A 25725-nucleotide genomic window follows, 5' to 3' on the forward strand; every position below is an offset into this window, starting at 1 on the left:
TAACAATGATCCTTTTGTATTGTTGTTAGATATTTTTACTGCCTTCTATGATATATATCATATCAGTTCGAAAAGGGCCCTACTGTATAGAATCAGCCCTTTATCTGAAACAGCGTTATATTGGAGACATGTCTTTATTCCTAATTAAAAAGTTTAATAAAGAAATTGAAGTATATTTGCTTAGAATTTAGTAAACTGATTGCCCAATTTTTTGATTTGATCCTGTTTTACTTTGCCGTTAAACTCAACAAATCACAATAATAAAGAAATAGTTACCAAGAAAAATAATTTTTAAAACTTTACAACTAAGTATTGACGTTCATATAGTCTCAAAAATCCAGAATGGTTCGAGCTATTTATTGTTCATTCGCACTACTTCAGTCAGTACAACAACATAGTCACGCCATAACATAAATACTCCTCCTCTAACCTCTTAATTAAAACGGAGTTGATTCTACTTTGCTGTTTTTCATTAAAACGCAACACTTCCTGCACAGATTACATGGTTACTTACCCAGATAACAATACAAGTCTTACTGTAGCTCAAAAGGCACAATCCCTCCCTTACGTGGTAGGCTTTTAATGTGAAACATCAGCAGGAAATGAGTTCATTGACAGTACCTTAGCGCTGATCAAAGAAACAACAAAGTAGAAGTGACTGCAATCAATTAATGAGTGACAACCAAAGACTCAAGAGACAGATACAAAAAAAGAAGGAACACACTCATTCATCCAGAGATGTCCTCACTTCTAATATAGGTCAAGTTCCAAAAGTTCTGGATCCTACAATTCCCATAATGCAACTCAATAGCATCTTTCATTAGACCTTCCCTCCCGTCTAAATGTTCATATCTTTCACACCTTCAGTTTTTAAAAACAGAAACAATTACTATCAGATGACAGCAGGCTTTGGCAATTATGAAACACAATCAAATATGTTGCCAACGTCGCATGGCCTCACATCGTTAAAATGATAAGGCCCTGAGATCTGAGAATGACAAATGACATTTAAACACTGTCATAGACTACAGCACAGAGAAGGCAGACATTGAAGAAAAAAACAAACTTATTTGTCTTAACTGATATCGTCTGTCAGCAGCTGTGAAGATGCTTGTCTGTTCTCTCATTCATGAAACGTTTGTTTTCTCTATGAATCCACATGGACCACGGGCACTACGCTCAACACAGCTCTGAATGATATCAAACATGAGATGTGAATAACGGCGTAATGCCGTTGAAATGAGTCTTTCACAAACAGCCCATCAGCAGTAGCAGCCTGTCTCTTTGTGTTGGAGTGTGTAACAGAGAAACGATGCTCTCTCTCTCTCCTCCAGCTCCCACAGCCCCGAGGAGAGACTTTCCCTTCCTGGAGATTAGGATTAGAGCCATGCTAAGTCTGATTGAACAGCGCAAAACAGCTCTTTCTGCATGTGTGTGTAGTTTTTGTACACGGCGGCTCCTCACTGTATGTGTGTGTATGTAAAATGTGTGCATATAAGTGGCAGTGTGTACGAGAGGGGAAGATGTCATCGGTGACTGAGCGTCTGCGTGAGATTATGTGTGCTTGTGCATGTCTAAATCAGTCAGTGTGTGTAAGCGGGGAAGGTTTGAAGATATTGTATATTTGTGTGCACACCTACAGTATAAATCTTGCACAGAGTGCAGAGGCACGCGTGATGAAATGTCTGTGGGAAGAAGATACTGTGCGTGGATTTGTGTTCCACAGTCATGGTTTGGTAGTTTGCATGTAAAGTGGTCGTAGTGTGTAATAGTGAAAGCAGGAGTGTGACGAGGATATCATATGTTTGTGCTCATGTATGTGTATGGAAATTAGTTTGTGAGCAGGAGAGACGAAGTATCTGTGTTAAGACAGAATTAGGTGTGTGCATGCGTGCGTGTGTGTGTGTGTGTGTGTGTGTGTGTGTGTGTGTGTGTGCATCAGTGAAAGAGCTGCAGGTCTGTGACAAAAGGCAAAAGATTAGGAGGGAGCAGCGAGGATTTAAGACTTCCCATTCTGCCTTAAATTTGCTCATCTCACCACTACTAGAACAGGCAAATGTTCCCGTTGCCCTGAAATTATGTCCATTACATACAAGCAAGGTCCTGAGTAAATCAAACTGTCAATAACTACCAGCACCCATTTGTAAATTCTACAAATTGTGATTGTATTTTATTTTTCATTAACCCTGTATGGTCATCATCCTTATTCAAACACAGCAGTGAAATAAGTCCACGGCTGACAGCTATGAAAGTTGCTCAGCTGTGCATGAAGCAAAAAAAAAAAAAAAAAGTTTGGCTTTGGAGTTTAAAATTGAGATAAAATGACTCGGATCTTCAGGCAATCTTTCGTATCTGTGGGGCCCATAGAGGAAGCGCCCTAGCGTTTCATTCACACATGAACAGAGGAAGTAACTCTGGATTAGGGTATTAGTCCAGGACCTGATCATTTAAATAAGGGCTTTTCATGTGTTCACTAAGAAGTTGATGTACCTCAAAAAATATATACACTGAGTTACAGATGTCTATTTCCCATTGTAAGTCTATGGGGAAAAGTCTTTTTGGGCCCAATGGCATAACGTGACGGACCTTGGACCTTGGGACTTGGACCTTGGGCCTTGGGACTTGGGACTTGGGACCTTGGGACTTGGGCACTTGAAGTTTTTCTCTAGTGGGATCTAAAAAAGAGCAGGCTGTATGTAGAGCATCCTAATGTCCGTAATAACTTCAAAGGACATCCCCACTGGACAAGTCAAAACTCCACACTCTGGTTTTAACTCATCATGACGAGTAGACCACAGCATGGACTAGAGGAATTACTACTGCGTAAGATATTCAGAAATGAAGTGGGATCAGTTGGCATTTGGCTGCAATTAACCATTCGGTTACTCGGTTTGCAGCTTTACTAGAGCAGATAAACACAACGTTTAATCCATTCCTTACGTTTTTGCTCTGGTGTTTTTGGCTTTGGAAAGGCTACAATAAAGACAAGTGGTCAATATTTTTTTGTCTGCATCACGAATTTAAATAACCAAAACTAACTGTCACTTTATTGATCACGGTGCAAACATTGTCATCCACAGCAAAGAGTGTGTGCAACACCCCTATGCTCTTTTCTTTAAAGCCTCATTTCCAACAATAAGATAAGGTGACAAGGTGTGTGTGTGTGTGTGTGTGTGTGTGTGTGTGTGTGTGCGTGTGTGTGTGGATGCTCCCTAACAATGCCCTGAATTCAAGAGAAGATCTAGCAGCTTTCTGCCCCCCCCCCCGCAGCAACAGAATACATCCTCTGACACTGACAGCATGGCTGCAGTCACCTCCACACAACAACTCTCTTGTATCATCTGGAGCCTGGTTCTAGCTCACAAAGCTGGAAAATTGTTGTAGAGATAGAGAAGAGACAAATAAATGGACACTGTGTATGCACATATGTAGCACATAGCTGGCACAGGGTGTGTGTGTGTGTGTGTGTGTGTGTGTGTGTGTGTGTGTGTGTGTGTGTGTGTGTGTGTGTGTGTGTGTGTTCTCCCGTTACCTCCGCCAAGGAGGTTATGTTTTCAGTTTGGTTTGTTTGTTGGTTTTCCACAAGGATTACAAACTACAGAACTAAAGGCGTAGCAAAGGCAAAAGATGAACTCATTACATTTTGGCGCGGAACATTTTGTCACATAATTCTAATAGTTTGCGAAATACATCCAAACACGTTTGGTTGCACTTGCAGATTTACAATCATATCAAATCATAGAAGGCCTTAGGGGAGGTCTGCCCTTCTAGTTGTATATGGGCGTTAGCGTGCATGCGGTTTCAGAATTTCTGTACATTTGTGTATGTGTGTGTGTGTGTGTGTGTGTGTGTGATATTGGCAATATTACAAATTAGGCCTCTTTAATCACTCATTCAGTTACGCACACAGGTGCGGCATCACCAGGGACACACAAGACACTCCTAACAGCAGACCAAAATACAGTGTGACGGTAAAATATCTCTTTCTCTTTATATCTCCATATCTTAATCTCACACTAACTTATTCACCATTTCAAAATACACATTTTATGCGTTCACCGTTGTCTTTCTGCCCTCCTGTTGTCACTATTCAACAAAAGTACCCACGGTTCAATGTTTCATAATACCCCATTACCCTTCTCTTCCCTGCTCCGCTCATTCTTTTCTGTCCCTCACACTTTTCCTTTCTGTATGTAAATGATCATGATCCAACCGTAACCCCGGGAGATGAAAATAGAAAATCTGAATGTTTTCCATCTGTTTCCGAGAGTAAGGCATGCAGAAACATGTATCTCATTACCACAACATTGCAGAAGCAGAAAAACAGGCAGGCTATTATTATACTCACCGTAAACATGAGCTGGCATCCTCCAAGTATGTAATCCAGAAAAGTGTAGTCCCTTGTAATCTAGAGCGACAAGAGTCACAGGGGCAGAGTAAGAAAACACTTAAGGAAAATAAATATAACCAGCAAGAGAGTATTGATGTATCAAGTAAAGGAACGTAGGAATGTTAAACATTAGATTTGATAAAAATAATTACATTGTTAGACTGTTGTGGATCTCACCAGCTTCAAACACTGTTAATTCTGCTATAAATAAGTGTTGTTTTTCTTTTTCACAATTCAAACTAAGCTTCAAGCTTCAAACTACTGTTTTTGTAAATGGAGTCTGGAAGCTTTGAAAAGAGCAGTTCCCCATCAGAAAAGTCTGTCTGACAGCAGGTTAAAGCGATGAAAATGTTCTACAATTTACATTTAAACTGTTTGATTTTGTGTAGATCACTAAAATATGTTTTGCTGCTGCCCTCATCCAGAGGAGTACGTTTCTTTGCTTTTGTGCTGGAACTCTAATCTGCTTCTCTAAACTGGAGGCGTGCCTCATACAAGCCTACTTGAAAAAATCTGAACTGTATCTTTAAAGTGCAGAGTCTGACTAATTGTCTACTTATTCTAACACCATAGACTAAACAACTGAACTAAACATAGCACATTTAAAAAACATTTTAAATGACAAAACAACCCATATTTTTCTGATTCGAGGTACCACCAACGGAGCACCAATTATTATCTTGTCTGAACAAAATTTTGACTCCAATTACAGTGAATATTTAGCATGGATTTTACTGTCATTAGTCTAATCCCTGCCGAAAGCCAACAAATATAATTACTGTATTAGCCGTTTCGTGCAAGTGCTGGGTGTGTACGTGTAAATTGCTGTATGTGTGTATGAACATGTCCGTACAAAGGCTTGTTCATAGTTGTGAGCATGAAAAGAAGAGGAAGGAAAAGAATCAATTATGAAAGCTTGTCATCGTATGCACACGGCTCTAATGTCATTCCAATGGGAATCTAAAGACTCATGTGTTTCAGCTAAGTGTCCTCTGTGGGGCTCAAAGTCACCACACAAATGAGTTATTCAGAGGGAGTTAAAGACACCCACTAAGAAGTGTGTCAGTTGATCAAAACCACAATGGTTTAATCAAATGTTCTATTGAGTCGACAGTAGAGGTCATTATGAGGTGACTAGACGTGCAGAGATTTTTGTGGAAAGTCAAGAGAGTTATTTTTTGTTTTTGAATTCATCCTGTTGATATTCTAAATGGGAATTCACCTTGAACAGATAACAATCATTTTTAGGTAGCTTAAACCGCCATTAATTACTTTTGAAATTAACACTGAATTAAGAGCCGATACAATTAGTTGATTAATCGCGTAGTCGATTGACAGAAAATGAATCGGCAACTTTAATCGAAAGCTTGAAACTGCGTCCTTTTTTGGAGTGACTCTACTCTTATAATATTGAACATCACAGCAATTGCACATTAATTGGTGTAATACCTCAACTGTGGATTCTGCAGTGCGCAAACGCAAAAACGGCACAGGGAGAGATGACGTGGGGAATGTGCTTTGCATGTGATTCCACAGGTCTATGTGCCAGGCTAACTATAGAATAACAGTGAGAACCCAACCATCAGTCTTATGATGTACACTATCTGCCCCAAGACCAGTAGTCATCATTTAGAAGCAACCAAAGATTAAGATTGCAAAGCAAACATGGATGCTGCTGGAAAATGACTAGACCATTCATCCATCCTTCCTTCCATCCTTCCATCCTTACCTTACATGACTTGACAATGATGAAGCCAGAGTTCTTATAATTCTTCTTCTTTTTCTGTTTCTTGGGGTTGATGCAGTCAAACTCTACCTGAATAGACAGAAATACAATTGCAGAGAATAAAAGAGATGACACGCATTAGTATCGATGGTAAAAGTAGAGTTGACAGCACAGTTGTGAAGAATCGGTGAGATGGGGGAGAAATGAACAGACGACTGAGAAGCTGTGACTTGGATCTGCATGTATTCCACACGCCGCCTACAATGACTACAACTTGACAGTCAAACTTTGAGATGCATTATAAGCAAACTATTCTATAGTGGTGGAGTTAGTCAATCAAAAACACAGTTTATCAGAAACACTTTGTGAATTCATTTGACCTGACGAACAGAAAAGCGATGCTTTAATACTGTAAGTCACACAAACACACATTAGATAGCAATACGTCTGGTGAAAAGATACATTTGAGACATGCACAAACACACACACACACACACACACACACACACACACACATCCACACTACACAGCCTCACATGCCTTGAGTCAGCTGGTGGTTCATATGACAGGTAGCTCTAAATGCCTTGTCGTGTTACTAGGGCTCAGCAAAAGGCTGTTTTACATCTCAAAAGCACCTCTTATTTGCTCATCCTTCTTTTCACACTCTCTCTCTCTCTCTCTCTCTCTCTCTCTCTCTCTCTCTCTCTCTCTCTCTCTCTCCATCCCCCATCTTGTTATTTTGCGTGTGTCTGTGTGTGTGTCTGAGTCCCCACATCATTACCACACATGAAGAGACTCAGTGGGAGAACAAGCCATGAGGCTGCTTTGGCACATGCACACACGCAGTTTCACAAATTAACACACACACACACACACACACACACACACACACACACACACACACACACACATTTCCTCACAAACACACAGAGCTACTAATGAATGAACGGTTTTCTGATCCCTGTATCTTTATATCTTGCAAAAGTGAGACGAATACGTCTCAATAGTATGTATTCATTAGCAGCTCAGACTTAAGACCTCAGTGTGAATGCAGCAATGCAAATCTGTGCATGATAATTGCTGTTAACACACTGTTAACACATGTGACTCAATGCATTTAAACTGTAAATTAGCCAGTACAGGGCAGAGTTGTGGCCAATTCAGTATAGCTAGAAAAAAACAAGTCAAACTGCTATCCATTGGTTAATGACAGAGCATGATTCTCAAGCCCTCTGTCTTACATTCACCTTTTATGTTTATTGCATAGCATTGACAAAATTATAACACTGAAAAAATTGACGTTACAGCTAACATTCAGGTTATCCAGGATTTAGCAGTTAAATACAATTACATCCTGTCACGGTCCGTTTCTCTGTTCCACCTCTCCAGCCACATTCCCTATTTCCCAGGCCCCTTTATTGCCATTTTCCATCCATCCACCAGATGCCTATGACTCTCCTTCCTCATCACCTGACTACCCCACCCATCTACACACCTGTCCCCACCTCCATCATCTGCTCTGCCTTGCCTTTCCCAACCACCTCCTCACCTGCATTTCATTCCCTCATCTGTGTTTGGGTCCAATCCTTGTTGCCTGAATTCACCCTGTGACAGATTACATTATTTTGAACTGACAAAAAAAAAATGCACACACTTAATCACACTAATGTCAAATGTGTTTTACCTCCACTGAGTTCTGGGCTTCACTCATCTTGGCAACCGTGGTTTGAAACTCTCCTATGAAGTCATGGCCTCCATCATTGTCATAGTCGTAACACAGGACCTGTCGTCGGGCAGAACACAGCACATCATGCCATCTCCTTTTACATTTCACAAGCAAGTGGGTTAGCTTGTTTAGCTTCCTTTTTGAGACTCAAGTGGTTATTTCTCTGGTATGTTTGCCCTCTTTACACTTCTCCATGCAGCTCATCCTAAAAACCCGCTATTCTAACACATGAATAATTGGTAACATTCTATATGGTCTGTAACAATTTTGGGCTTGGACATGGACTTTATTATTTACTATGTGTAATAACAACACAGCATCTGATAATGAAACAACATGATCTTGTATGCATTGGCAACCAGTGCATTAGCGTGCTATACATCCTGTCCTTATGTCTATCAATCTGCACTGCTAACATTTAATAAAGTAGAAATTCAACACCACACCAGTTTTGTAACAGATGAAACTCTGACCTTGATGTTTCTGTCCACATCTCCATTGCAGAGAGAAATGAGCGGCACAGTAAAAGGTTTCCATGCTGGATCCAAAGTGTTCTTTATGACCTGAAGTCACAGATAAAAAGAAGAGGCAGCTAATCATTTGAATTACACTGCAGCAGATGTATAATGCCGTTGTAGCCACAGCAGAATTACCAACACTTGGGGCTGTTAAAGTTACAGTGTATGACCTTCTGTAAGACCTGGTTTAATTGACAATAATGACAGTTAGATAAAGGTGCTTTTAATCCCCACTGATGACTCACCTCAGTCCTGTGCACCAGCATCCATTTGCCGTCTTCTCCCTGTTTGTGAAACTCCAGGTAGGGGTCTGATTTCCCAAAGAAGTCCTGCACAGAACACAGAGTTTATCATTTTAAGCCTTGTCCTTTTTTCTCCTAATTATTTAGTATATATATATATGTACATATATATATATATATATATATGTACATATATATATATTAATGTATATACTATACGAGGTGCTCTGCATTCCTGCAATGACTGTGCTATGTGTTTATCCTGGCGGTTTAACCAGAGGCTGCACAGCAGGCACACATTAGCATTAGTTCAAATCACAATTCAAGCTGTGCTGTTTCTGACCCGCTGTCATTCTTCCCTTCACCATACACTGGCAGCTACTCCATAGATTCAAGAATGAGAATAAACTGTAAATAAATAGAGAGAAATCCTGCATGGTTTTCCTTTCCAACTATCTGTGCACCCGATTAGTTGGCAGACAAAGGTGAAGGGTGTGAAAACATGTCCTGTTTATTTGTGGGCTTACTGGGCTTTGCTTGTGTGTTCTAAAGCAGTATGTGTTTCTCTAATGCACAGTGTGTGTGTGTGTGTGTGTGTGTGTGTGTGTGTGTGTGTGTGTGTGTGTGTGTGTGTGCGTGCTTGCTTGCTTGCATCCAGAGTATGTGTGTGTGTATGTGAGTGGGTCTAACTGCCTACCTTTTTATCCAGTTTACGCCCACTCAAGGTCAAAGTGATGATTCTGTTGTCAGACAGCTCCTGAGCTGTTATCTAAAATAGAATTACAGCACAACATTAGCTGCAGCAAAAAGTACTGGCAACTATAAACATTCACATGGTCATCAGCGGGTACTGCAGCAGCAACAATCACAGAATCAACAACATCTTCACCATCACTGTCATCATCATCATAGACAATAGCAAACACGCCATTATAGTGAACAACAGCCACTGTTGATACGATTCAGTGTGTTTGTGTGATGGAGAGACAAAAAGAAAGTTAAAGATACAGAGAGAGCGGCAGTATTATTCTCACCGTAATGGATCCTTTGCCAGCTGGCTTCCCATTGGCTAAGATCAACGGTCTGTGAAGTTTCTTATTGGACACAATCTGATGGACAATTGGAGAGAGACACACAGGACAGGAATCAATTACAGTAAGACGAAACACAAAACTAAAGAAATGTGGGAACTTTGATCTGGGAAAGGAGAAATCCTTCCATACCACTCCCAGTGTGCAAATGAACTCTCCCAGGAAGTCGTGTTCGTAGAGCTGTGTGGCACACTTGTCTTCATCGAACATGGCAAAGCGAAGCTTCTGGATCTCCTCAAAGTGGTAGTCCACGTGAAACTTCATCCCAAACACTGGGTTCAAGTTGTTCACAGCTGTTTCAGTGCGACCGAGCTAAAAGACACGAAACAAGGAGACCGACTTTTAAGACAAGGAATAAATCAAACACATGAACTTTAGTGGATTGTGTCACTGAAAAGGCACCAATAAGGATCCGTTTTCAGTTTGAACTTTTAACATCAACCTGCCCAGGACTGTGGATAAGTAATAGCCATTTAACTAAATCGGGCAAGTTTCTATCAAATAGTTTACGTTTACATGCAGACTAGTGAACCGTAAGTCGCATCTGGGTTATGATCATATTTAATACATGTTTAGATGGAAAACAGAGTAACTTGGTTATATCATCCAATGCAGGTTTGTCTCTGACTCCTTCACATCTACCATCTCTCTGTACCAGAGGTACCCTGGTCGCCCGCAGGAACCACGTGAGTCGCCCGCAAGGCATGTTCTATAAATAGCACTAGTGTGTTTCCTACCATCGTTGTTGAGGAAATCATTATTGTGAGGAATAATTAACATTGACATGTGATCAGACAGTCTCTTCACATATATTATTATTATTATTAAAAGGTGACCTGTGCAACTTTGTTATTCAGGAAGTTTGTATCAAACAAGTAGCCCTTTGTACTACTCAGTACCCTTGAAGTAGCTCTCAGTTTCATAAAGGTTGGTGACCCCTGCTCTGTAACATACTGCCATTCTGAAATGAGTTGAGGATGAACACACTTTAGTCTCTGGCTGCCTGGACTCTATACTGCATTTAACACTCTGTTGGATTAAACTTCTCCATGACCAGTAAGTGTGTACGTCTCCAGTAAACCTGTTGGGTGCTCCAACCAAGGCCTGAACAACAATATGAAGAGCTGCAAACTGCTGTGAGGCTCTATTTTTGTTAATATATCCATTGTGCTTGTACTGCCGTGATTTGAGGTTAATGCTAATGTCAGCATGCTAACGTGTTCTCAATGAGAATAGCATGCTAATGGTAAGCAGGTATGGTGTTTGCCACGTTCACCGTCTTAGATTAGCATGCAAACATTTGCTAACTAGCATAAACACAAAGTACAACTAAAGCTGACGGGAATGACATTAGTTTTGCAGATATTTGGTTATAACCCAAAGTTTTAGAAAAATTCTAATATTATTATTTAAATACTAGCTGAAAAATGTGAGGATCACTAAAGTAATCACGATCCATCCTGAGAGCAATCCAACAGTTGTTGAGGACAGTTGCTCTCTTACGAAACTAATTACTAACTTTGTCTCTTTCAGAGTCATTTGACTCAATGTTAAAAAAAAAAAAAAAAAAAATTATTATAAATTATTAATGTTTTAACCCTAATTTCAATTTTCCACATCCTCAACTACTTTTCCCAGGTGGGTCCAGCTTTGAGATACAAACAAGTGATGGCCCCAAAAAATAACCCGGACAGCACACACACAGATCGCAGTGTGTGGGTGTCTGTAAGAGCGCTGTGAGAGTCATGTTATTTGCTCTGGGTCCTCTAAACCAGGTGGTTGGATGACTGATACTCACTGGCTGAGCTACTCTCCAGTCTGACTCACCCTGAACACAGTGCTTGGTGTGTTTATCCAGCATTAGACAGGGTCAGTATACGTCTAGCTTGTCACCACTTCTGAACTGAAGTGAATATAAAGAGCATTTTTGAATGGTCATTGCACTGATAAAGCGGAGATGGTGACCATGCAATGTCAACCCTAAACTGCATCTGTCCTGCTGATTAACAAGCACTTTGCTTTGTTTGTTGCCATATAATATTACAGTGTTTGCTGATGTGGCGTTTTAATGCTTGGAGATAAGTGTTGCTAAATTTAAGTGACCTAAATTTGAACGCAAGTTCACACGCAGAATAAAGCGCTACTTCTTTGGTTGGTGACACCAATGGCGGTAATGTTGGTGTGTCAGTCGGTTGGTCGGCCCACCACTTTGGTCCTGACCAAAACCTCTCAACAACTACTGGATGGACTGCTGAGACATTTTGTGCAAACAGTCATGATCCCAAGAGGATGAATCCTACTGACTTTGGCGATGCCCTGACTCCTCCTTTAGTGTGACGATAACGTTGACATTTGTGGTTCAAAAATAAATATCTTAAAAATTTACTGGACGGACTGCCATGACATTTGGTACAGACATTCGAGTCCCCACAGGATGAACCGTATGTACTGTGGAGATCCCCTGACTTTCATCGAGTGCCACCATCAGGTCAAAAATCACTTTGTCCAAATACCTGCAAAACTCATTCCCATCATCCTCGGCTGTACTATAGGTTTACTGCTGAGTTGGTACTTGATTCACCAACTTCCAGTTCATGACCCATTAAGTGGACACTCAGTCTCTCACACACAGGGCAGTGTAATGATTGCTGCTTACATTGTAGATGCTCTTGCACATTTCTTTTTTTTTTTTACGCATTATTTTCTAATCTTCCTCAACCGTGCAGCTCGACCTATTTCACTCGCTCACAGTGGAGCATGTAAATCAGTTTGTCCTAATGAATGTGTCCCGAGGCAGCTGAAAATCTCCGCTGTTGTTTGATATGATCACTTATCAGTGTTTTCACTTTGAGTATGCAGTAGTAGCAAATAACTGTATAGACATAAGGTACCGCTTTAAAAATGCACCTTCTATTAATGCTTTTATCCAAATATCTTACGTTTCTCTGACTCGGGATTGTTCTTACAAAAGAACTGAGGAGAGACAGGCTTTAGACCCACAGTACTTCAGAGGGAAAAGGGTTTTAACTTCAGCCTGCTACCAGTGCTTACAGCACTTATCCATCTGTCTGACGCACGGGAAGAGAGCAGAGAGTACGGCTGCACTTTTTTGCTTAAAAACTGATATTGGTGGGTCATCACGGGAGCCCGGCAGGCTCAAGTGCATGTCTCATATTTGTGTCACTGTGGATTTGAACCTGGCTCACCGGACTATGGAAATGAATCAGACCCTTTTTTTTTTTTATCTGTCCGTGTTTATTGTTGCAGAAATGAGACAAAAATAGAAGCCAACACACCAGGCAACTGAAACAGACCTTTTCCTCTTAGATACAAATGGTGGAATATTAACAATATGAACAGCTGGATGCAACAATAGCTTACTAAGTGGGTAGTTAAGTAGAACGTTACTGCAGGGATATGATAACAAGAATGTCTTAAGACTGCAGTCAAACCTGAAGAATAAAACATCACACTATTTGTCCGCTTTGCTACTGTGCTCTGCCATCTTCTTTATGAGTGTGTACATCCGTGTGGGATTTTTTTTTTTAAATGTTAATGACCAGTATGAATACAATGAGGATGAGCATAGTTCCAGTTCTTTCTGGTGTTTAATAAGACAGAGAAGAGACATCCCAACAGCTCAATGCGAGGAGGTTGAATCAATAAGACGAGCACAACTGGTTTCAAAGACTCACATCAGAGAAGCTGCCGTCAAAAAGGAATTACTTGGACAAACTTGCAACACCAAAGCAAACACACAATTCCAAATAAAAGAAACGGCGTGTCAACTGCAAATGTTGCATGTTTACACGTTGAGCAGATACGGAGTCCCGTCTCTCCAGCTACTAACTTTGTCTGTTAGCTGTTCGATGCTGGGCAGGTAGAGTACAGAGGAGTCTTTCATTGAAAAGAGCTGCTCGCTGCTGAAAATGAGGTCATTGAAAGTGGTGGGAGTGAACCCAAACAGTAAAGTTGCTTGTCTAAAACCAAAACAACGACCTGAATGATGCTAAAAGATCTGATCCATTGTTAGCGTGAACATTTTGATTGGAGCAGCTTCAATAGACCACGGTTCACCATTATGTAGATATTTGAATTGATCCGTTAAATCACGAAACACCTAAAGTAACCTTACAAAGTCTGTCATTCAGCTAACCTCCCTTAGATGATCCATTGAAATGTGTATAATAAAGCAGAAATACCCTTTAGATCCAGCAAATGACATTACCAGTCTACATAAGGCTCTGCTGAAGATGTGACTTTAAACCCCACTGAGTCTAGCATCCCCTCTGTACGTGGTAAAACATCACACTGCATGGGAGTTCTCACTTTCAGTGGTAAAGGCGTATATCTGTGTCGACAACGTGTTGAGATTAGTACGGGGATTTAGAGTTCAGAGAGAGAAAAAAAAAATGGGAGGAATAGCCAAAGCAGTCTGCAAACTGGGTCCTTTAAATAGCAGAGATCCATATTTCTGTAGGCCTATCATGTTCTTTAAAGCCGCTCTATCACCAGCTTGAGCTGTTATCATAATATGGCATCGTGGTCTCCTTCATTCACCTCTTTACATCATTCCGTTCATTCTCACTTCCTTTTCTATCTCCTTCTTCCTCTTCTCCTTCTCGAACCTCTCTTTCTAACGCTAATTTTCCCCTCACCCTCTGTTTCCCTCCAGCCTATTCTCAACTCCCTCTCTCTCACACCTCCTCACTCCAACACTCTTACCTCTCTCTCTCTCTCTCTCTCTCTCTCTCTCTCTCTCTCTCTCTCTCTCTCTCTCTCTCTCTCTCTCTCTCTCTCTTTCCCCCTGATGGGCCCAGCTGCTTCTCACACCTCTATCTCACAAGACAGACGAAGATAGACAGAAAGTGAGGCGGAGAGAGACAGAGGGGGGAAGACATGGTGACAGAAATGAGAGAGACAATCGGAGAAAGGAGGAGAGAGAAGACAAAGCTAACAGGAAGGGGGGATCAGAGGAAGTGAGAAAGCCGGGTAGTGAGAGAAAGAGCGAGCTGTGGATGATATCAGAGAAAAAGGTTTGGGTCTGATTTCGCCTCCTCCATCGTTCCCTCACTCCAGTAGCACTAAGCTTTTGTTTCCCTTCCCGTTGCCATAGAAACCCTTGGCAATTTCACATCGGAGCCACATGCCCTGCTGACCGACAGCTAGCTACAACCCGAGGCACTCGCCTACACACACACACACACACACACACACACACACACACACACACACACACACACACACTGGCACGCACATACAAAAAAGCCAGTTTGCCCTGTTGACCAGCTGTTCGCTACAGAGAAGCATTGAGGCAGCAGCCTACACACACCAAAACTTCATCACCATGTTCCTCTTTAGCAGCTCCAACTTAGCGCTCATTTTGTTATTTTTCTGCACCCGGCAAATGCTGTGTCAAATCATACATTCACATCACATATTGGTGTACAAGAAACAGAACACAAAGCGCTGCCCTGGACTCAACTTAACTCGCAGCACCACCGCAAGCATCGCTAGTCAGTCGCGATAGTTGTCGGAGCGTCTCTCTATTTTCTCTTCACTGTTCTACTTCCCAATGCCATTTAGGTCACTATTGCGAGCCAGTTCGTTCAATACAAAGTTATTGAAGAGGGAAAATAAAGCTCTGCGATCTAACACGCCGGCTAACTAGCTGTTGGCAAACAAATGGATTAGATTAGCGAACGGGACAAAGATCACGCTGTCAGTTCAAAAGATGTAGTTCAAATGCTGTTTCAAAACAGCCTTCAAATGGTTCCTCTTTTGCTTTTTTTCCGACAGAGGAGGTTAAATAAAAGTGAACGGTGCAACTCAGCTAACAAGCTACAGCAGCGTCCTCCACCCTGTATTTGTATTCATGGCTTGCTGTTGGTCAACTCCGTGAATATGTCAGAGTTTACCAAAGTTGAACTCGACGTTGAGCAATTTCTCAGCTAATTACACCTCCTCAAGTGGATGCACTAATTCAGCGGTTGCCGTGAGACTTCACAGCTTTAAATCCTGGAGTGACCAAGCTTGTAACCTGCATGTCTTTGGACTGAGGCAGCGAACACAGAGAGCCCAGCACCTTCTTTGTTGTTAACCAATGAGACACTGTGCTGCCCAGAAACTAAGTTGATAACACTGTTTGTTGAAAGCAAAGATTTAGCATCCCTCTATAATGACAATGTACTTGCTTTTTTGAAGGAATTCATTACGTTTCTTGTGGCCGGTATAAAGAAAGCTTCTTTTTTTTTCACTTAGTGAAGGACAAGTACAACTACAATAACAGGAGAGTCATGGACATGCCAGTCAAGCACAGCTTGTACGTACATGCCCACACAGTCTGTTCAGACCCCATAATCATAATCACACATGTGGCTTTATCACACAGGGGCTTTAAGTGCACTTTTCATGGCTATTTCTGGTCCACCATGTTACTGTTACTGCCAATTTCCATTCATGTCAACTTCCCGGTCATAATTTCGACAGGTAAACTGGACAGCACCATGAAGACAAACAAGTTCATCATCAAAATATCTCTTAAACCCAAATTGAATTGATAGAACTGTAATGTCTAACCCTCACATGATCAACGCTGCAATCATACGACCGTGCTGTGTTTCAGTAGTCACAGTCACAGGAATCATGCATCCCATATGATGTGAACAAGGTTGACAAGCACATCGTGTGGTATTCTGCAGTTTACATGAAAGACGAATACATAATGTACAAAATAACAAGGTTTAACTGTGCTGAATATGTACTAGTTTGTACACACCATAGATTAGGACACACAGATATAACGGAGATAAGCTTATCTTGGCGCATTATGGAACCTACTTGTGGAACCTTGTATAATTAACTTGGCAGCCCTGATAGCTTCTGTGCGGTGCCAGTTCAACGTTTGAAGAACGTTCACGAACGTTCTCAACGTCCTACTGGGCTCAGCACGCCGGGGCTCATGCCAGATGGTCAAGACATCATGAGTTTGGATCTGGCTCACCACATATAACCGTCTGCAAAGCAACACAGACAACAAACAAAATCCTTTGGTCTTTCTTTGCTGGAAGAATCAACACGGCGGACGTGACCTTGAAAGCACTTCTGACACTTCTAGAATTCTCCATCCTCCCTTTAAATCTTCTTTTTTTTATTTTTGCCTCGCTCTTATCCTCTTCTCTCCGCCTCCCTGGCGTTGAAATAAACAGCACGGCGAAGCACCAGAAATGGGTTTGACTCCTTATGATCCAAACACTAATATATTATCTCTGTTCAGCCTTTTCCCTCCAATCTGCCATTTGCATCCCCCTGCTGATTTCTCTCCATTTCACCACCTGTTTTAAGAAGACAAAACGTGCCTTTTCTTCACTCCTGTCTTTTTTTTTCTTCTCCAGTACATCTCTTCCTCCACTTATCTCTCCATCTGTCAGTTGTTGTTTTTTTCCTACCCCACCTTCATCCCTCCATCCTTACCTCCACCCAGTTTCCATCCACCTCGTGGAAGAGAACACAGAACGGGTCCGACTTGGAGGCTACGTCTCGGTCCAGCAGGCTGGCTGCGGTGACGGACAGCTCCACCCGGGTGACGCAGTGCTGAGGTCCGACACTGCGCGTCTGGCCGTCAGTGGTGGAGCCTAGAGTGTAGGCCATGGTCTGGGGTCACAATTAATTACCCTGGAGCACAGAAAACAAAGAAATGAGCGGAAACAACTAGTTTCATACATGCCCACACACCATCCCACACTGGCTGTTTCTTGGCACTTTGAGTTAAATGCACAAGCATGCGAACATTCTTATGTTTAACTGGTACAATGTTCACTAAGTTCACCATCTTAGTTGAGAGCAGGGACTTTTACCAGGCCAAGGAACCCTTAGCTGATAGAGAGGCGGAGCAGGGACCCCCTACTACATACGTATAAACTTGTTATGCATAATAAACTGGGCCTACAATAACGCGTAGGGCTGCCTAAAGTGCCATGCATTAACATACCTTTTTTTTATGGTGCACACAACACTAAGCTATTCAAATAATAACATGTAGCCACTTCTTTACCGTTATGGACGGGTGTCGCAGGGATTTAGCATGGGTTAGCTAGCTCATGTGACAGCTAGGCTATCATCAATGAGGTGGAAATGAAATGGGTTGGGTTTTTTTTGCTTCTTTGCTAATAATAAGTTGGATTCATTGTCACTGTTGTGTGTATTATCAAACACATTTCAATTTAAAAAAACATTCTAGACATTATTATTATCATAAACATTGTCAAACAATGCAGTAACTCTAAGGACCCCCTAGGGGTCACTCGCTCCATGTTGAAGAGTTTAGAGTTTTAGTGCGCTAATATTAGTAACACTAAAAACAGAGGCTGCTGGGAGCGTCATGAGTTGTGCAGGTGCTCGGTCATTGAGAAGTACTGGACCATCTGCAAAAAACATTTGAGGATTACAAGTTTACCGAACCTGATCTCTGTGAAATGAACCGTACTGTAGGTTGTTGTTTACATACACAGCTATGGCTGCTGTCCAGGATAACGTGCAATTACTCGTTACATAACACCTTACAGGGGTAAATAAGAGCGTGTGTCTTACACTGACAGAAGGCAACATCATGACTTTCAGGAATCACCACCGCAGAGAGGAAAATAAGACTCTATCAACACACTGGGTGGTCATATCTGTTGCCAGGCAGATTGTGTATTGCCCTACAGAAATCAGTTTACAGAGGCAGATACACAAAATAACACTGCAGAAGAGTTGGAAATTAGTTGAATTTAGGTTAAAAATTTCAATGTTTACATATTTTAGATATGTGTAGCAAAAAAAGGAGAGAAAACGCACACAAGCGCAAAAGGCTCCAGTTTCATTAGAGTGATACTGTCTGGCTAGAAATACACTGAGGAAGATTTATAAACATACGCAGCATGTGAGACCCTGACGTTGCAAGTTGACCCTGTTGTAGGCTCTATCACACACACACACACACACACACACAGACACACACACACACACACACACACACACGCACACACACACACACACACACACACGCACAATCAAAGCCATCGCAGAACCTCCAAAATGGAGACGCCTCACGCAAGGACAAAAAAAAACACATGAAGAGAAAACACGCATGTATGTCTTGAAACACTTTTTGTTTAAAAAAACACTGTGCCTGAACATGATGTTCTCAGTAATAACTTGGGTCATGTTTGAAATAATAATTAGAGGATTTAAGGATAGATAAACCGCAGAGCACCTTGTGTCCATCAGGGTGGTTTTGTTCTCAGAGCGGCAAGCTAAAAGGATGCTGTCTGTTGCTAAGATACTAATGTGTCATAACCAGCGTGCTCCTCCCGGTCTGCTCCTGTGATGTCACACTGGTAGTGGTGATGTACTGAAAATACCATTGTGATGTTTTCATTCATTTACTCACTCATTCATAGGTGGTGAAAAGCTTGCTTTGACTGGCTGAAATACTTTCAACCCTTTGATAATTGATCATGGGTGATGAATGGATGAATTAAAGACCCCACTGCCTTTTATTCCCCCACCCCCCCCAAGATGAGCTCATGAAAATGAAAGACACAAAATGTCTGTGAGCACCTGTCATTAACAGACACTACTTACACAAATCACACATGATGTTTGCAATGCATGAGGACATCCCGCCTTTCATTGACAAGAATGATTATCAGAGCTGTTATCAATACGTCTACTGCTCAAGCGCTCTGTGCTATATTTTGTTCTGGCAATGTTTAGCATGCTTTTCAATCATGTGTTTTACTTCGACCAGGAAGAAACTCAAGGCATATAGCCTAAAATAATGAAGAAAAAAAAATGAATAAATAATGTCACCAATACTAATCCTAAAGCTGCTTACGCCACCTCTGCTTGGACCTATTTCCTGCGGCTGCAAACAACTTTGACCTGCTTTAAAAACCGTATCACCGCCCTTTTAGTGTGCCATTACACGAGCCGACCATTTGTGTGTGAGAGAGCGTGCAGCAGCGCTATCCTGCATGTTTGAGTGCTCTGCAGGAACGCATGGACTATACAGCAGGATGATACACAAAACCTGCCAAACTATAGAGACCTGGCAGCCTTGAGTGCAGGTATCTGGGTTGCACTGACCCTGCTGAAGACGTTCACACCCTCTCACCCTCTCACACTTGACATCCACACCTGAGTCACCTCTCTGCAGGAGGACAGGAGTGAAGAGAGGGAGCGGGCGAAGTGGGACTGGCTGACGAGCGGAACAGCATGGGAGCCGCGTCATACTTGTTAATAGCAGAGTAAGACCCTGCACACAGTCATTAGGTCTAATTGCATGGCAAAGTGGCCAATAGAAATGAAGTGAGGAGTGTAAACAGTAATCATTTTTAGAATGTTGTCAATTTAAATTGAAAAGAGATCAAAACAGTAAAGCAGCAACTCACCTTCACACATACACACGCACACGCACACACACACACACACACACACACACACACACACACACACACGTAAAAACAATCAAATGTCATCCTTCTACCTCACCTCTCTAACCAGCACACACACACACTGGACATTTTTGTCTGAAGTCATTTTGAGAAGTGAGCGTGTCACAGCAGCCCCTCAGTATCCATCTAACAACAAACACCAGCTCACTGTTAATTCTCTACAAAGCATTACCAACGGGAAACCAAATACGAAAACTGGTGTCACACTTACCTTAATAAATGACGTCCAACTTCTTCTCCGCTTTTCAGTTTGTAATTTCTTAAATTACTCTGCTCAGTGAGGAGAAATAAAATCCCCCTTTTTTTCTAGCAAAGGGTGAAAACTGAAGTTGCTGTTGCCATTGTTTTTATCCCGTGTATCCTGGAAGGCGCAACAGTGTGTGAACGTAAATCATCCTCGCAGCCACCTGGACTCTGTTTCTCTGTGCCCAGCGCCACTGATGGACCGAGCTGCATCAAGCTAACCATACTAGCGTACGACCGGAAGTACTGCCAGATCCCCTTACAAAACAAAAGCGTCGCTGTCAAGTAGATTCAAAGCGCTTCCGTTCTTAAGTGTTTATGTTGTTGTTCAAGTACAACCAGAGCCAGATATAGTTTTTTGTATTACCTGTTGACTTGACACTGACGAGTGTTGTTTTAACGGCCAGCATGTATTACAGTGGCCTTTAGTTTCTAAGATATCCAAATTGTATTTTAAAGTCTTCTATGAGGAATCTATTGTCCCTCTGACGCCCTCTTGTGGTGAATACAGGTATTACGACCTACATTTGTTCATTACTTTTCAACACATTGCAGTTACATTTCTAGTGGTGGAAGAAGTAGTAAGATATTTAACTTAAGTAACAGGAGTAACATCAAAATGCACACAAACAAATGCAAATACTTATCATACATCAGAATTACGCCTCTTAGTGTGATATTTTTACATATTATATTATTGGATTATTATTAGCCCATTGTTGGATTACTGTTCATGTTTGACTGTAAGGTTGCTGTCTATTTACACTATAGTGTGTCATTGTCCTTAATGTATTTATTTGACATTATATTACTCTTCTTTTTCCTTTTCTTTTCTGTGTGAGCATTACAGTATATTTTTAGCCCATATTTCGTCATTCTTCACTGTTATTTTCATGCCATTGACCCTAATCTGTAAATTTGTGTTTAAATATATTTCCTGTTAGTTACAGTATATGTATGCATTTATTCTATTTTCACTGCCATATCATTAACATGCCATGTGAGAAGTCACCTGTCCTCATTGCCCTTTATACCCTGATGATGACTGATAACATGGATCTCCACTAAAACTAAAAGGAGAACTTGCGTGCTGTGTTTTAAAAAAAAAGAATGGTCAAGATTGAGGCATAAGAGGCCAAGATATCCAGACTTCTATCCCGACATACTGGAACCTACATTTCTCATAATGCAACTCAACTGTCTACTTAAAAACTCAAAATCCCTACTTTTTTCAAATCCTACATGTTCACGTTTGTAACAAGCTTTCTGTTAAAACTTAAGGTAACCCTTATGACACCATTGGGTTTGTTTTTTTCTAACTTTAAAAACCCTCCAGAGCCACAGACCACATGGTACAGCTGTTTCTCTGGCTGAGTTGTGCCCCTTGTGAGTGAGCTGAACTTCATGAATAGAAAATGAGTGGAGTGGCCCTTTAATACAGGAGCGGAGCAGAAACTGCACCACGTTTGCACCACCAGTGCTAACCCACAAGAGAGTGCCAGAGCAACATGAAAGAATGGGAGTCCAGTGACTGAGTCCCGCCAAAGTTAGTCACAGACAGGCACAGCTGTGGTTTCAGCTGCTCCTGTTCACATTAGCCAGAATGAAATATGATATGATGAGTTACAAAACACACTCTGTGCGAGGCCTAGGAAAGAAACGTACTTATGTACTCCAGAAACTAGGTTATATTGAGACATCTATTTTTTTTATTTTAAAATGACATTAGTTATGTAAACACAATGATGTTTGTACTGTATATGGAAATTGTGTTGTGTTTGTTCATACAACATATTATATTAAGAAAGAACCTAAATAGGTAAAGCATAAATAAAGGCCAACACTCAATGTAGTGTTTTTTAGATATTTTTTATCTCAATTAGCATATCAGTGCAAGTCAGAATGAATTCATGTCAAAGCAATACATCATGTGAGAGGTCAAACCTGATCACAAACCGTAAAAAAACAAAAACACTTTCAAGAGGATAATCTACAGAACCAATCTCAACCTCTGCTCTTTAAAATCCAGTGTCCTTGAAGAAATCACTGTTATCGCAGTCTAAATTATATCTAACTAAATAATTTAGCATAATAATACCGGCAGAAATAAATAAGCAGATTTGGATAGAGACCACAACCTAAAATGACCATAAGAGCAGATAAAAGAGGGAGGTCCCCCCTTTTCAACTCTTCCTTTACTGTGAGTTTATGATTTGTTGTGTTTTCACTGATGTGGCCTCTAATTATTGTAAACACATCACGGTGCAAAGTGACTTAAGAGTCTGCATACCTATCATGTACCTATTCATGAAAGGTACTGGAAACTCTTTACATCATGGCCTCTAGGTTCATGGCGGTGTGCAAACCCGGCAGTAACAAGACTGACAAGGTGGGTCTGATCCAAAATAATAAGCTATCTAAGAGAACCAAATCCATTCCCATGTGCATACACATTAACTATAAGCCATGTTGTGTGTTAAATATTCCCAAAGTAACTTTCTATATTTCTCTGTCGTCCGTAATGCATTCATACCGTACGTTCTGTTCTAATCCCACTTTACCTTTTTTTATTTAACAAATCATATCGCAACACATTCTGTTGCAGTTACTGAACGGTTATTTATGGCATTTTTTTTTTTTTACATCAGTATGTGATAAGGAAGGTCGTCCTGTCTACAGATTACACAGAAGAGATGTGTCTCGATGGTCACCACGCTCAGAGCGGACCATTCTGTCACCGCCCACACAGTCAGCTGATTACGCCAGTTTACCATCGTGAAACTAGAGGCCAATTAGTGCAGTCATACATTTAAATAGTCTCAAAAATAATTACATTACAGTCATTTAGCAGACGCTTTTATCCAAAGCGACTTACAATAAGTGCATTCAACAGTGGTATTCAAGAGAACTGCTAGTCACCTGAAGTCATAAGTGCATCTCCTTTTTTAAACAAGCATCTATGAGCATGAAGCAGAGCATAAACCAGAGCAGATGTACAGTAATTCAACAGTACAGCTGCACTTAATTGCATTGTTCCCTCTTAACATTATTTACAATTTAGGGAAAAAGGGATTAGGGTTCTCTCCCATAGTAGACCACATAGTGGTCTTTTAACCCTTCTATTAGAGACACCAGCTGCTGCCGTCCTCAGATACACAACTGAATGAAGGTTTTTAAACACATAATGTCACATGGAGATCTTAAACTTGTACCTCGTGCTTTTCTGATGGTCATACTTCAGGGAAACACATGTGAACTCCATTTGATAATGGAGCTGTAGCACTGATTCACCGTCCAACGATCCAGATCATATTAGGTGGATGAGAAATTCAGTCTCCTCTCCCTCAGGCTGAGCCTCTGGGCCTCACTGGGGGAGATGTTGTTCCTCCACAGCCTGAAAAGCACAGTGGTGGTTCTAAACATTCTATATTCTCATAATTGAAATACACCTTAAAAACAAAACTAATTTAGCTGATTTGAAACATATAGATGGCTTTACCAAGACATTAAAAACTGTAGTGGGGGAAAAAAAAGAGGGAGACACCATGACAGCAAGTTTACCTGATGAGCTGCAGAGCAGGACACGACTGTAAGGCTCTAACCAGGGCCTCCGTTCCAGAAACACTCACAGCGTTTGACTCCAGACTGGGAGAAATAACAAACATACTGGACATTCATACCTTTTATTCCCTCAAAGTGAGAGTGTGTGGGGATTCAGTAAGTGTACTACAGGAGAAACTTAATGTACAGTAAGTCTGAACTCAAAGGAGCACATTTTATTGATGATAGTAATTGCAGTGAAGACAAAAAATAATCAAAGTGGAAAAAATGTACTTTTGAGTCCCAAACCAACCAAGGAATAAAGATTAAAGAAATTCAAAAACTATAAATGTGATTTCAGGAAAACAAAATCTTAAACTGATCTCTAATATCAAAAACTAAAACTAAATACAACACCGTAAATCTTACTGAAATGAAACAAAGAAAATATAACAACTAACATTGGTGTGTGTGTGTGTGTGTGTGTGTGCGTGTTTGTGTGTTTGTGTGTGTGCATTCACAAACTCACTCTATTCTCCTAAGCTTCTGACAGAGAGGCATAACTCTGACCAGCTCCTCTGCCACTTCATCGCCACAATTGTTCCATCCCAGACTAGAAACAGAGAGAGACGTAGCTGTGTAGCATCTCGAAAAACAATCAATCCCTCTTAACATTCAGCTCAGGGCTGACAAACTTCACACATCCGAATCATGTTTATGTCCCATATGCAGTGCCAAGAATGGGAAGGCTTTGGAATTACCTACATTCATGCATAATTCCCCCATGAAACGCGGTCTGATCTTCATCAAAGTCTCTATGTAGATTAATAATATTCAGATAGTTGTTTTCCGAATTGGCATATTTTTTTTATATGATCTCAATACTAACAATCCATATAGGAAGAAGTATGTGAACCCTTTCACAAATGAGCTCTCAAAAAGCTACTAAAAGTCAGTTTTGCCCATCAATGAGTTGAAATTGTAGTTAGTGGTTGGTTACGTCCTGTTCTGTAAAAAAAAAAAAAAACACATGAAAAGAATTGGAACCTGACACTCATGTGGTTGAGATAGACTGCTGTGAATACACAAAGGCATGCTATTGTTGTCATGTTACCATTTCATGAAGCTGTGGCTTCTCTAGTGTATTAATGATTGTATCATTAGACTTTGAAGAATATCAGAGCACATTTTATGACAAAACGTTGCAAAAACTTAGGGAAATCCAAGGTGTTCACTTACTGTTTCTTGGAACTGTATATGACATGTAGCTGCTTTTGAGCTCTGTCACGCCAGAGAGTTTTGAGTGAAATGTCGTCACACACTGTTGTGATTGTAGGCGGTAATGAAAGCAGGCTACCACTCTGGATCCAAAAACAGAGATGCTTTCACAGAGCACACAGGTAATGTATTCCACTGTTGGAGCTACAACAATAGCCTTGGATATTTTGCATTGTGTTACCGCCCCCTAATAAGTCAACCCTGTTCACACAGTTCGCCAGAGGTCAATAGAGCACATGTATAAGCCAAAGCTCACCAGTTGAACTCAAGGTAAACCCTTGCTGAAATCCTGCTGATTTACTTTGCTGCCTCTTGATTGATTGCATGAATGCAAGAGGAATGTGTTTGAACATTTTGACTTCAACACGCAGGATCTCATGCTATGTGATGCCTGTAAAACTGCACGCTGTTGTATTGTGAACCTTTAAAGAGATACTTGAGCAATCTGTAATATTTGTCTTAATCATTATTT

At 41.0% G+C, this 25725-nt stretch overlaps 2 protein-coding genes across 2 annotated transcripts in view; both read right to left on the reverse strand.

Annotated features, from left to right (window-relative positions):
- cpne2 (copine II) overlaps positions 1–20640 on the reverse strand; it is a 42683-nt gene extending 22043 nt beyond the window's left edge. The window contains exons 1-10 of the mRNA XM_068731945.1: positions 20404–20640; positions 17167–17367; positions 9826–10005; positions 9637–9711; positions 9300–9371; positions 8606–8689; positions 8316–8405; positions 7801–7899; positions 6120–6206; positions 4349–4408 (exon numbers count right to left, since the gene is read on the reverse strand). Coding sequence (XP_068588046.1) covers positions 4349–4408; positions 6120–6206; positions 7801–7899; positions 8316–8405; positions 8606–8689; positions 9300–9371; positions 9637–9711; positions 9826–10005; positions 17167–17343 — 924 coding nt within the window. The 5' untranslated portion in view covers positions 17344–17367; positions 20404–20640. The remainder of the gene's footprint in view (positions 1–4348; positions 4409–6119; positions 6207–7800; positions 7900–8315; positions 8406–8605; positions 8690–9299; positions 9372–9636; positions 9712–9825; positions 10006–17166; positions 17368–20403) is intronic.
- A 1645-nt stretch (positions 20641–22285) lies between these two features.
- The window catches only part of nlrc5 (NLR family, CARD domain containing 5), a 34229-nt gene continuing 30789 nt past the window's right edge, over positions 22286–25725 (reverse strand). The window contains exons 52-54 of the mRNA XM_068731951.1: positions 24505–24588; positions 23997–24080; positions 22286–23829 (exon numbers count right to left, since the gene is read on the reverse strand). Of these exons, the coding sequence (XP_068588052.1) occupies positions 23748–23829; positions 23997–24080; positions 24505–24588 (250 nt within the window). The 3' untranslated portion in view covers positions 22286–23747. The remainder of the gene's footprint in view (positions 23830–23996; positions 24081–24504; positions 24589–25725) is intronic.

Source organism: Cebidichthys violaceus, unplaced genomic scaffold, assembly GCF_023349555.1.
Source record: "Cebidichthys violaceus isolate CVI_PGR_0920_01 unplaced genomic scaffold, fCebVio1.0.p SCAF_55, whole genome shotgun sequence".
NCBI lineage: Eukaryota > Metazoa > Chordata > Actinopteri > Perciformes > Stichaeidae > Cebidichthys > Cebidichthys violaceus.